Here is a 13015-nt window from a genome sequence, read left to right as displayed (position 1 = left end):
TAAACAACCTCCTTCTCCAAAGCTGGACAACCTTGAATAACCTTTCCCAGCTGCTCTCTGCCTCTTTTGAGTCTTTTCATTTTGCAATCTGAAAAAAAAGACAAGTGTTTCTAGTTCTAGGCTGATGCTGTCCAGATGCATAATGGAAACCACGTGCTTTGTTTCAGCTCTTCTGGTTGTAGCCCATAAGATGTATTGAAACAGGTCTCAAAAAAGCTGCATTGAGGAGGAGAAGAACAGAATGAATATTTTTTTTTTGCCTCAAGTGCACTCCTGACATGAATTTGTCTTCCTTTGCTTTGGGCACAGCCCTTGTGGCATTCCTGGGGTGTTTATACTCCACTGCTTCAGGACATGAGAATGACTTTTCTGCTTGTGAGGCCAATTTATTCAAATTATCCACCACTGTATGAATCCCTGCAAGGATGACTTCCCTACCTCCTGCAGATCCCACCTCTGTCTTCTAGTGTTAGTGCTGTGCAAGACATCAGACTTCAAACCACCCCTTGCAGAAAGTCTTGTCTAATAATAGGTAACAATGGAATGAAATCCCAGGTTTTATGTGGTGTAATTTTTATAGCAAGCAGAATTGATTCCTCCAAAGATATTTGCTTGACAATGATAAAATAGAATTTTGGAAATAAATTAGCTGGAGATTAACTCATTGTTTAAAGGCAGAATGAGGTGAAAATATCAAACCTGAAGTAAAGCTGTCTCTGGAGATGGGAGATGTGAAGTCTGTATCTGGATGAAGATTTGGATATTCCATTTAACCCAGTAAAGGTTTCATGGAGAATAGCTGTATTATTCATGAATGGCACTAATCCTTCTGGTTTGTTTATGTACAGATTCTTACAGAAATATTATGAGTTAGAGAGTTATAAAAGACTTTATGGTCTGCACATCCCACTACAAATCCAGGTTGCCTTAGTTACCATCTGGCTAACTGCACAGGTGAGGGGAAAGAGAGAGACTGGAAGGGAAAGAGGGAGATTAGTACTAATACATTTTTTAAATCTAGAAAGATCTTGTGAATTCTAATGCTGTGATATGACAGAAAGCTTTCAAGGCCTGCATAATACAAGAGGACTATGAAAGCAAGGATTTGGACTGGCAGCTCTTTGACAAGAACACACTGATGGGTCTTTTTGCTAAGATCATGAATTACCTAATCAAAAGCTTCAGCAGAGCTAATATGCAGTCACTTCTTGAGTATTTCCTGTACTTGGGTTGAGAAGCTGTGTCTTCCTTGGTTACAAAATGTGCTTCAGGCAGGGGGTAACCAGGTGACCAAATTGTAAAGACTGGATGCAGAATGCCATGATCAAGTCCTTGTCTGGTCTAAATTAGGGTACATGGAGGCACAGGAAGAAAACACATCTTCCCAATGTCTTCAAGAAAGGCCTATCTGCTTGAACAAAGCAGGCTGGAAGGGCAGCACTGGTGTTCCTGAGAAGTTTTGTCACACAGTTGTGAGTCACATATTAGTTGACTTAGAGCAAGTCCCAGCTGACAGAATCAACAGCAAAGACTTGACATCCTCAGCCTTCAACTGAAAAGGCAAAAGAGATGAAATCAAATACTCCTAGCACATGCTGTTGTGAAGGAAAGTTTACATGAATGGAGGTCCTTTCCTGTGGGAAGAGGGGCCAGCACTTCATAAAAGCTGTTATTAAAAGCCAAGCTCATAATCTTGTGAGAAAAGAGTAATTTCTTTGTGAGCAGCACTGCTAGTAGGGTAGATGTCTGAGTCCTAGTGCTTTCCTCATCCCTATGCATACAAAGTAAACCAAATTTGCTGATGTTTTGTTTTCTTTTTTGGGGATTTTTTGGTTTTGTTTTTTTTTGAGCTTTTTTTTGTTTTCTTTCTTTTTTTTTTTTTTTTTTTTTTAATAAGGCAAAATGCACATAAGCTGGAAGAAGTTTGTAAACAAAAGGAGAAGTATCTGCCCATGGCTGTTCTTCCCACACAACTTGGAACAGTATTCATGGCTCATTAGGCCCATGGCTTGCCTTTTTGGTTAACTTCTAATGAGTAATATGATCACACAGAGTGAGAGCTGGGAATTGACTTTTGTGGGACTCTATGCCTCCAGGGATGCCAAATACAGATGATTGCAGTCACTCTTCTCTAAAAGATACCCTGGGGATCTTGCATATTAGTGATGGTAGCTTCTGTGTCCTGACAAAAATAGTTTCTTGTGGTGGTGTGTGATGTAACGTTGTTTGATTTGGTCTGGTTCATCCTGAATAGTTTCCCCCTCTTTCCCTGGAAATCCCCAATTTCTTATCGTTATTTGTCTATCATGTTTCCCCTCCCCTATCCATCAGATGTGTCTTGTTGTCCCCACCCCTGGCCTTTGTCCATCACTTGGCAGCCCTGCCTTTTCTTCTAGAACCTTCTCCCCAGGGTGTCAAGTGATTGGGCAAGGGCAGGGACCCCTCCCCAGTTTTTTGCTGATTTGTTAGCCTCATACGTTCATCAAACTATGTATCAGTTTTTTCATACCCTCATTTGCTGTCGTGTTGCCCCTCCCTGGCCCTCCCCCTTCCCTTATAAGCTGTCACTTGCCCTCAGTTCGGTGCTCAGTCCTTCTCCCTCCACCCTGCTTTTTCTCCCCCTTCGACCTTCCTCCAATAAACCTGCCAACCCTTCCTGAAGGCTGAGTCCTCCTTTCCTTGCCTGCGCCTCCCTGCGTTTGCCGCCCTCCTCCGCTCTCGTATCGTGGATCTCTTCGGGACCCATAGGCGCGATAGGAGCTCCGGGCTCCTCAAGCGCCCCTTCGCCGCTGATCGGGGCTGAACGTGAGCCGGGCAAACTCATCACCCCAGCACCGCAGCAGTTTGGCGCCCAACGCGTGGCGTGAAGACCCCTGCATCTGAGGCAGTCTGCAGATCCTGAACACTGTTCGGAGGACTGCATCTCGGAGCAGGAGTCCCGCGACGCGCGGGTTGGATTGCTCTAATCCTTTGGGCGACTCACCGCTCTCCGTGTAGCACGCCCTCGTTTCGGGAGGTGCGGTGCTCCGGAGAGAAGAAGGCGACACCCTCTCAGCGCACCCTAAAGAGGCCGCCTTCGGCGCAGGCAGCTCCCGCTAGCAGCAGCCTTGGTTCGTCCCCCTGACGGGTGAGTCTCTTGGCTGTGTTGTACAGCCCACCACCTGACCTCACGGAAAACCTGGCATAGGCATCCCGGTCCTCTCCTCGGCCAGTGGGAGGGGGAGGTCAGGGTCAGTGGGGACCCCGTTTAGTTTTATTTTAGATTCCTTTTGATTTTCCTGTTGCTAGCGGTAGAGCGAGTGGCTGACCCCTGCGTATTCCATCTGCAAATATGGGTGCTAAACTGTCGGCCACTCAGAAAGGGGTTTTTTACCAAGTTGTGGGTACCCTGGGGGGTGGGAATTATAAGTTTAATAAAAGGGAAGTTAAAAGTTTAGTCCGCTGGCTGACCCATACCTACCCCGATTTAAATGCCGAGTCAGTCCGGGATCCCAAATTCCTGAGGCGAGTCCAATCCCGCCTTCAGAGAGAGATCCAAGCTGGCGGCAAATCCTTTCAGAGCCATTTTTGTTTAATATCCCTTTTGATTTCTGCCCTCGCTGTTAAACCCTCTTCCCGGACTCAGCCAGCGGACCCCCAGTTATACCCCAGTTCTCCCCGTCCCCATGCACCTGCCCTTCGTTCCTTGCGCCCTCCTTCCCGAACCGAGTCCCTGCGGGGAGCAGCCCGCGACAGCCCCGCGCCAGGGAGACACCCGTCCCTAAGTTCCTCGCGGGCGACCCGGTCCCCGAGCCTCCGAAGGTCTGGCCAACCTCCGGAGGAGACTGTTCCTGCTCCCTCTTTCCGCACCCCCTCGACCCCAGTTGTTAAACCCAAGGTTCGTTTCAGTTCTCCGCGGTCCTCTCGCCAAGATGGCGTCAAATCATCCCAAAATGGAGGGGACCGCGTGTTCAATCCTAAAAAACCCCCTTCTCCTTCCCAGAGTTCCCCCACTCCTTCCCGAGCCCCCCCCCAAATCCCTCCCCTTCCCCCCTCGCGGGTTCCTCCCACGTCCCCTCCCCTTCCCCCTCCCCCTTCTCCTCCCCCTCCTCCTCCGCCCCCTGCTCCCGAAACTCCTCCCCCTCCTCCCCCGCCTTCACCCCCTGCAACTCCTCCCCCTTCCCCTCCTCTCCCACCACCCCCCGCCTCCGCAACGACGTCATGTGGCCCCTCCCACAAGGGGAGGAACTTTGCTGCAGAACCCTCCCTCCAGTTCCCACGCCGGGACCCTCCCTCCCCCGCTCCCGGTTCCCACGCCCTCCCTTCCGGTTCCCACGCTCTGGGGGCTGGCGGGGGGGGGGGTCCCGAGCCGGGGACCGGAGCTGTCTGCAGTCCCATCAGCAGCCCCGGTCGTTTTTCATCCCGCGGGAGATGGGACAACCCTGGCTCAATGGGTCCCCTTCTCTCACTCGTCCATGAAGGAGCTGTGCAAAGCACAGAAAGAGTTCGGGAGGGACTCCGAATATTTTCGGGGACTCCTTCAGGCCGTCCTGGCGGAGTCGGTCATTACACCTGCCGACCTCCGCCGAGTCTTCCGCTGCCTCCTCAATTCCACCGAGCAAGTGCTCTGGGAGGCAGCGTGGAGAAAGGAAGCCTTGAAGGTGCTCCCGTCCCTATGGGATTCCCCGAACTCCCGGACGAGTGTAGACGGGGATGTCATTTCCATTGACCATATGCTTGGGACGGGGAACTGGAGTGACGGAGCAGCCCAAGTCAGAGCCATACCCGTAGAGGTTCTGCAGCAAACTGCCCGGGCGGCTGAGAAAGCTTTCTTGGGGTTGCGAGCGGCCACACCCCAGGTCCCATATGCCAAAGTCCTGCAGGGTGCCGAGGAACCATTCCTCGAGTTTGTGGAGCGGCTCCGAAAGTCCATTAACTATCAGGTTGAAGGAGAACACTTGCAAGCCGAGCTGTTAAAAGAGATGGAATTCCTCAATGCCAACTCGGCTTGCAAAGATGCAATCAACAGCCTCCCTCTGGAGCCAGCTCCCACCCTGCGGGACATGCTTTTGGTGTGTGGGAAAAAGGTATTAGTTCCATCAGGTACCGGACCACCACCTGCCGCAGCCTCCCGCCTGAAGACACCTTTTCGTCCTGCCGCCGCCGCCGTCGAGGAGCCCCCATTTACCACCGACGTCTGTCCCACTACTGCGCAGCCGCTGCCACCAACATCAGCCCCGGTGCCCAAGCCTCCAGCCACACCGTGCCATCTGTGTGGGAAGCTGGGGCACTGGATGCCCGCATGTCCCCTCAAACAACAATTTTATGAGTTTAAAAAGTCCGTGCAGGGGACCCACGGGCAAACTGTTCAAAAAAACTAATTAAACAGCGCAGCGGCCCCCTGCGCCAGGACACAAATGCGGAGGCCTGTTCACACCATCCGTCCTGGCGGGAGAAGAGGGAGAACAGTGAGATAATGCCTCCAACTGGACTTGACCTTCATGCCGGACTGACACAAACACCACCTACTAATACTCATGCTCTTTCATCCTGTGTTTCCTCCCGTAGGTTGCAGCTTGCGGAACCATTACATCTCCGTTCCGCCGGTTTCCACCACGTTGCTGTCCTCCCGGAGGGTCTAACAAACTGGGAACGTCAAAGCCACAGTCTCCTCGTCCTAGGCGACACAAAGGCGACCCCACCAGAAGTGAGTATTGTCCCGAGCCTGCTTCCCGCTGGCTCGGAACAAATCTCACTCATGCTGCATTGTGTCCACCCCCCGCTCTTCCTACCGAAGGGGCAAATAATGGCCCAATTCTTTGTCGTGTCACCACCGTATGCTGTTTCCGATTTATCACCTCCGGAATTTCAATCGGCAACCCAGGCTCCAGACATACCCACAGTAGCCTGGGCTCAAACTCTTGGGCATGAAAAGCCCAAACTTATTTGTAAATTAAAAAAGGGGGGAGAGCAAGTCGCACTACGCGGCTTGCTGGACACAGGGGCAGACGTCACGGTCATTCCCTCTCGGGATTGGCCGTCGCGTTGGGAATTGCAAAGCGTCCCTGGCCACATCAGAGGTGTAGGAGGCCTTCAATTGGCAAAACAATCGAAGAGCATCGTACAAATTACGGGGCCCGACGGACAATTGGCTTCGGTTCGTCCGTTTGTTTTAGATTATACGGAACCCCTGTGGGGGAGGGATCTCTTGGCCCAGTGGGGAGCCCGAATTGACCTACCAGTGGCTCCCCAGGTTTTTCGGGCAGCGACCACTGCTGAGCGCCCCACCTGGAAGCTGGATTGGCTTTCGGATGAACCAGTACAGGTGGCGCAGTGGCCGCTAAACAAACAAAAATTAGCGGCGCTCAACGAGCTCGTGCAGGAACAACTACAGAAAGGGCATTTAGTAGAGTCCATGTCGCCTTGGAACTCTCCCATCTTTGTCATCAAAAAGCCCAACAAAGACAAATGGCGACTCCTGCATGACCTCCGTCAAATTAATGCAGTTATTAAAGATATGGGACCCCTCCAACCAGGGATGCCGTCCCCTGCGATGCTCCCTAAAGATTGGAATTTGGCAGTTGTTGACATAAAAGATTGTTTTTTCCAAATTCCTCTACACCCTGATGATGCGCCGCGCTTCGCCTTCACGGTTCCATCCATCAACCGTGAAGCCCCAGGCAAGCGCTACCATTGGACAGTATTGCCACAAGGCTTGAAGTGCAGCCCGGTGATCTGCCAATGGTACGTCGCTTCCCTGCTGACCCCTGTCCGTGCAGCTGTGGAGTCAGCCGTCATCCATCATTATATGGATGACATTTTGATTTGTGCGCCAGACGACGACCTGTTGGCTCATGCGCTTGACCTGACAACCACTGCGTTGGTTGCTGCAGGGTTTGAGCTGGCGCAGGAAAAGATTCAAAGGATGCCACCCTGGCGGTACCTTGGCCTTGAAATTACCAAGCGGACCATTGTTCCGCAAAAATTGGCAATAAAAAGCAATATCCGAAGCCTAGCAGATGCCCACCAACTGTGTAGTTCTTTAAATTGGGTGAGACCTTGGTTGGGTATTCCCACGGAAGACCTAACCCCTCTCTTCAATTTGTTGAAGGGGGGAGAGGAGCTGAGTTCTCCCAGGACCCTCACCCCGGAGGCCAAAACCGCTCTGGAGAAAATTCAGAGTTTAATCTCGGCCAGGCAGGCCCACCGGTACCAACCGGGCCTGCCATTCCGTTTTATTGTTTTGGGAAAACTGCCACACCTTCACGGCATGCTCTTCCAGTGGGACGGAGTCATCGGGAAGAGCAAGGACCGCGGGGCGAAGGACCCTCTCTTGATCATAGAGTGGGTATTCCTGAGCCACCACAGGTCCAAGAGAATGACATCGCCACTGGAGCTGGTGGCTGACCTGATCCGGAAAGCGAGATCACGGATCAGGGAGCTGGCAGGTGAGGACTTGACGTGCATTCATCTTCCCATTAAATTTGGCACGGGCCACCTCAAATTAACAATGTTTGAGAACGTCCTTCAGACGAACGAACTTTTACAACTAGCTTTGGACAGCTACACGGGCCAGATTACGATAGATCGGCCGGCCCACAAATTGTTTAATCAAGAATTTGTTTTCACCATCAAGTCAGTGCAGAGCAAGAGACCCCTCGATGCCCTGACCGTTTTCACTGACGCATCTGGAGCATCCCACAAGTCAGTGATGACTTGGCGGGATCCTCAAACTCAGCGGTGGGAGGCAGACATCACTGTGGTGGAAGGATCGCCACAAGTGGCTGAGTTAGATGCAGTCGTCCGGGCTTTTGAGAGGTTCTCTGAGCCATTCAATTTGGTAACTGATTCGGCATATGTAGCCGGTGTAGTGTCCAGAGCGGAGGGAGCAATCCTCCAGGACGTCTCGAATGTTCGTCTTTTCGAGCTACTCTCCAAAATTGTAAATTTAGTCTCCCACCGAGAGCAGCCCTTCTACGTAATGCACGTAAGGTCGCACACCGACTTGCCGGGGTTCATTGCGGAGGGCAACAGGCGCGCTGATGCCCTTGCCGCTCCTGTTCAGGTGGCCCCGCTCCCTGATCGCTTCGGTCAGGCCAAACTAAGCCACCAGCTGTTCCACCAAAACGCGCCTGGCCTTGTTCGCCAGTTCAATCTGACGCGCGAACAGGCCAAAGCTATCGTGGCGACATGTCCCCAGTGCCAGTCCCACCAGCTTCCATCATTGGGCCTGGGGGCAAATCCTAGAGGACTTTCGAGCTGTGAAGTGTGGCAAACAGATGTCACTCATGTTCCCTCCTTTGGCCGGTTGAGCTTTGTTCATGTCTCGATAGACACTTTCTCCGGCGCGGTATTCGCCTCCGCCCACACGGGGGAAAGAGCAGCAGATGTCGAAAAACACCTACTTCAGGCATTTGCTGTTCTGGGCATCCCTAGGCTGCTCAAAACTGATAATGGGCCTGCGTACAAGTCCAGGGAACTGCGCCAGTTCCTGCAGCAATGGGGAATAGAACATCGAACAGGCATCCCCTATTCCCCGACAGGCCAAGCCATGGTAGAGAGGGCTCACCAAAGCCTTAAGAAAACTTTAGAACACCAGAAATCCACCACAAAGGTAGAGCCCCCTCACATCAGACTCTCAAAGGCGATGTTCACTTTGAATTTTCTGAACTGTTCCTTTGAGAGCCTGAACCCGCCCATGGTTAGACACTTCGGGAGCCACAACGCGCTGCAACCTACAGCCAAGCCTCCGGTCCTCATCAAGGACCCGGAGACTTGGCAGACCCAAGGACCCTTTGACTTGGTGACCTGGGGGAGAGGGTACGCTTGCGTCCTCACTCCTTCTGGTCCCAAGTGGGTGCCCTCAAAGTGGGTTCGGCCTTTTGTGCCCAGGGAAGCGAAACACCGGGCGAAAGAGCAACAAGTCCGTGTCGCCAGTTGGAGGCGCCGAAGAAAGCCCCTTGACCCCCTTCTTCCGCCTATCTGTTTTTTATTCAGTGATGAGCCAGAACCATTCGAATATTTAGTTCACGTTTCTTAAAACCCAGTTCTCCTTCCCTGATACTGCCTCTTTTTAGTTTTTCAGGTATGGCACGGCCCCAGACACACCTAGTTGCCACCTACCTCCTTTGGGCCACGCTCACCACCAGCTGCTCTGCATGGACTCTCCCCCAGCCGAAACCTAATGTTTGGCGGACCCTCGCGGAAGCCCTGGGGCAAGATCACCTTTGCCTGAACACGGCGGCAGCAGAAGACCCGATGGCGTCTTGCCTCGTGGGGATCCCGCTCCCCCCTTCCCAGCTTCCCTCCCCTTTCAATTATATTTACTCCTTCAGAACTACCCCGAAATCCCCCACTGCTTTTTGGAACGCCTGGAGAGACCACCTCCGCTTACAACCTACTCTTGAGGTGAACCCTCCAGAGCTCCATTTGCTCGGCTCTGCACTTGCCCCAGTTTGCCTCATTTTTCGATATATCCCCAGCCCCGGTAATCCTCTATATTTTAGAGAAGCCCCGGGTTCCCAACACCCCCCCTCTGCCTCACTCCGGTATTCACGCACTCTGACCCTGTTGAACCCCTCCAATGCCTCCTATCTCCCGAACCAATGGTGCAAACGCATTGAAAAAATCCCTCTAGCCACCTCCCCGAATGACAAAGCAGTGACCCTTCCCCATGGTTTGTTCTTAATTTGCGGAAACCGAGCTTGGGCGGGAATCCCATCTAATCCTATCGGGGGACCATGTGCATTAGGCCGGCTGTCCCTGTTTACACCCAACCTGACCCATATTATTGATTGGCAAAATAAAAGCGCAAGCCTCAATTCGACCTTCGATTCAAAACGTATCAAAAGAGATTTAAAGAATTTAGATGAAGGCTGCGACTCTGTGATTGAACATTGGGACCGTACAAAAGCGACTGCCCTCACAGTTTTACTCCCTTGGGTAGCGATCGCTAAGTCACTAGGCGAATTGGGCCGCCTAGAGTGTTGGGTTGTAAAACAGGCCAATCTTACGTCAGCCGCCCTAACGGACCTCCTTTATGATGAGAAAGTCACGAGGCAAGCCACGCTCCAAAACAGAGCCGCCATCGATTTCCTCCTCCTGTTACACCAGCACAAGTGCGAGGAGTTTGAAGGTCTCTGCTGCCTCAACCTCTCATCCAGGGCTGAAGACGCGAGAGTCTCCATTGAGCGCATGCAAAATCATCTTGAAAATATTAAAGCGCAAACTACCGACTGGCTGGGGGACATGTTCCGCGGGTGGGGGTTTTCAAACTGGGTAGTGGCCATCCTGAAGCCAATCGTTTATTTATGTTTTTCACTTATATTTGTGTTGCTCGCTGCCTCAATACTATGGAAAGTACTGAAAAACTTTATTAACCGAGCCCTCTCCTCTCCGGAAGTCCTCCGACTCCAAGCACCCCCTAACTCACCAGAAGAAAACTCTTGGGAGGACCCTGACGAAGGAGACAGTATGGAGCCTGTAGACCAAGAACTGTCCTATGAGGACAGCGAATTCGAACCTTGAGAACATAAACTCAGATACTTATAATAAGTTAGACCCCCCGTCCCCCCTTTCCTTTTTTTTTGTTGTTTGCGAAAGGGGGAGATGTGGTGGTGTGTGATGTAACGTTGTTTGATTTGGTCTGGTTCATCCTGAATAGTTTCCCCCTCTTTCCCTGGAAATCCCCAATTTCTTATCGTTATTTGTCTATCATGTTTCCCCTCCCCTATCCATCAGATGTGTCTTGTTGTCCCCACCCCTGGCCTTTGTCCATCACTTGGCAGCCCTGCCTTTTCTTCTAGAACCTTCTCCCCAGGGTGTCAAGTGATTGGGCAAGGGCAGGGACCCCTCCCCAGTTTTTTGCTGATTTGTTAGCCTCATACGTTCATCAAACTATGTATCAGTTTTTTCATACCCTCATTTGCTGTCGTGTTGCCCCTCCCTGGCCCTCCCCCTTCCCTTATAAGCTGTCACTTGCCCTCAGTTCGGTGCTCAGTCCTTCTCCCTCCACCCTGCTTTTTCTCCCCCTTCGACCTTCCTCCAATAAACCTGCCAACCCTTCCTGAAGGCTGAGTCCTCCTTTCCTTGCCTGCGCCTCCCTGCGTTTGCCGCCCTCCTCCGCTCTCGTATCGTGGATCTCTTCGGGACCCATAGGCGCGATAGGAGCTCCGGGCTCCTCAAGCGCCCCTTCGCCGCTGATCGGGGCTGAACGTGAGCCGGGCAAACTCATCACCCCAGCACCGCAGCAGTTTCTCTAAATTAGAATGAGGAAAATGGGTAGAAATTGTGACACCATTTTTAAATTTTTTTGTCTGAATTTATACTGACATGACCATGAAAGATGGCTGTGTGGGCATGCTGACTGCTAGTCAGTATCCCCTAACCCCTATAAATTTTAACCTGATGGCCAAATTCACTTCCTTCATCTGCACTGGTGTGGCCTCACCTTGAGTCCTGTGTGCAATTTTGGTCACCACAATATAAAAAAGACATTAAACTGTTAGAAAGTGTCCAAAGTAGAGCAATGAGGATGGTGGAGGGTCTGGAAGAGAAGCCATATGAGGACTGGTTGGGGTTCCTTGCTCTGTTCAGCCTGGAGAAGAGGAGGCTGAGGGGAGTCCTCATTATGGTCTTCAACATCCTCCCAAGGGGAAGTGGAGGGGCAGGGACAGATTACCTCACCCTCTTGACCAGTGACAAGACTGGAGGGACCAGCATGAAGCTGAGGCAGGGGAGTTTATGTTGGATGGCAGGAAAATTTTCACCCAGAGGGTTGGGCGCTGAAACAAGCTCCCCAGAGAAGTGCCAGTCCCAAGCCTGACAGAATTTGAGAAGTGTTTGGACAATGCTCTCAGGCACATGGTGTGACCCCTGGGCTATCCTGTATGGGGCCAGAAGTTGGACTTGATGATCCTGATGTGTTCCTTCCAGCTCAGCATATTCTGTGATTCCATGGCTCTAAGATTCTTCTTTTGTCTGCTGCTGCTTGCTGAGCATGAAGCCAAATGGTGTGGGACACTCCTTTGGTCAGCTGTTGTCCACTATCCTGGCTAAAATATCTCTGTGTTATTGACATCTTTTTCATCATAAATATTGACACTATTTTCACCACATGAGCTACTATGAAGAAAATTAACTCTATCCTAGCCCAAATCAACATAATAATTGAGGAACTAAATTTTGTGTGTTGACTAAAAAATACCCCAGATCTCTTTCTATGCTGGTAGTCATAGTAATGATCCATAAGTAAGAAAAGCAGGAATGTTAAGTTGATGTGATTGAAGGAAGGAAGGAGAAACCTTCATTCAGATCACAAAAGAAGGTGAGAGGAAGACTTTGGTACACACTTGCTCTTCCTGCAGTAGCTCTGACTGCTTGGTGATATTAGTTCTTAACATAATGCTCTTTCACAAAACCTGCACTTGGTCAAGCATGTGCTTCTTGGGATAATAAGAGTTCACCAGTTCTGGCTTATTGAAGGCAGAGTTACTGAGCTTCACCCACAGGCAGAACACTTGGACATCAATCTTTATTCTCAATTCTGGCATTGGCAATGTGGTTCCTCAGGGCTTCTTTTTACCCTTCTCCATGGTGAGTGCAGTCATAACTTATCCATCTCAGGTCTTGAGATTTCAAAGTGTAACTAAGAAATCTTTATTCTTACTGGTCACTGAACTAAGTGGGATCAAATATTGGATTTAAATACAGAGTGGAGTACAAAATAGCACTCATTACTTTCTCCATGGTGCTCAGTTTCCTTTTTAGACTTGATGTCTGAAATATACTGGACAGAGAATTTTTCTAGCAGTGCTAACTATATATAAGTAATTCTGATGGTCTTTAAAAATAGCTCAGGCAAAAAACTCCCCATCTACACAACTAATACACTCACAACCACCACATCTTGAAGTTCTCTGGTTTCTTTTAAGGGTCCCTATTCCAGCATTTGAAGCTTAGTGAAACAATAAATATGGCAACACTGCCTTTTCTGATGGGATGAGGAGCTCAGGACTGGTTAGTTAGTTAATTTACT

General features: G+C 50.7%; 1 protein-coding gene across 1 annotated transcript; it reads left to right on the top strand.

The window, feature by feature from the left end:
- Positions 1 to 2920: 2920 nt before the first annotated feature.
- Positions 2921 to 11071, top strand: LOC118684017 (uncharacterized). The gene is made up of 2 exons (XM_036378672.2): positions 2921 to 3127; positions 9057 to 11071. The coding sequence occupies exon 2, from the start codon at positions 9067 to 9069 to the stop codon at positions 10504 to 10506; it is 1440 nt and encodes a 479-aa protein (XP_036234565.1). The 5' UTR covers positions 2921 to 3127; positions 9057 to 9066; the 3' UTR covers positions 10507 to 11071.
- Positions 11072 to 13015: the final 1944 nt, after the last annotated feature.

The sequence above is a fragment of the Molothrus ater genome, chromosome 1, assembly GCF_012460135.2.
Source record: "Molothrus ater isolate BHLD 08-10-18 breed brown headed cowbird chromosome 1, BPBGC_Mater_1.1, whole genome shotgun sequence".
NCBI classification, from domain to species: domain Eukaryota; kingdom Metazoa; phylum Chordata; class Aves; order Passeriformes; family Icteridae; genus Molothrus; species Molothrus ater.
The sequence above is the reverse complement of the archived record's forward strand: the minus strand, read 5'-3'. Positions and strand labels throughout refer to the sequence as shown.

Coding starts and splice junctions, on each gene's coding strand:
- LOC118684017 (XM_036378672.2), top strand. CDS start 9,067: ATGGCACGGCCCCAGACACACCTAGTTGCCACCTACCTCCTTTGGGCC.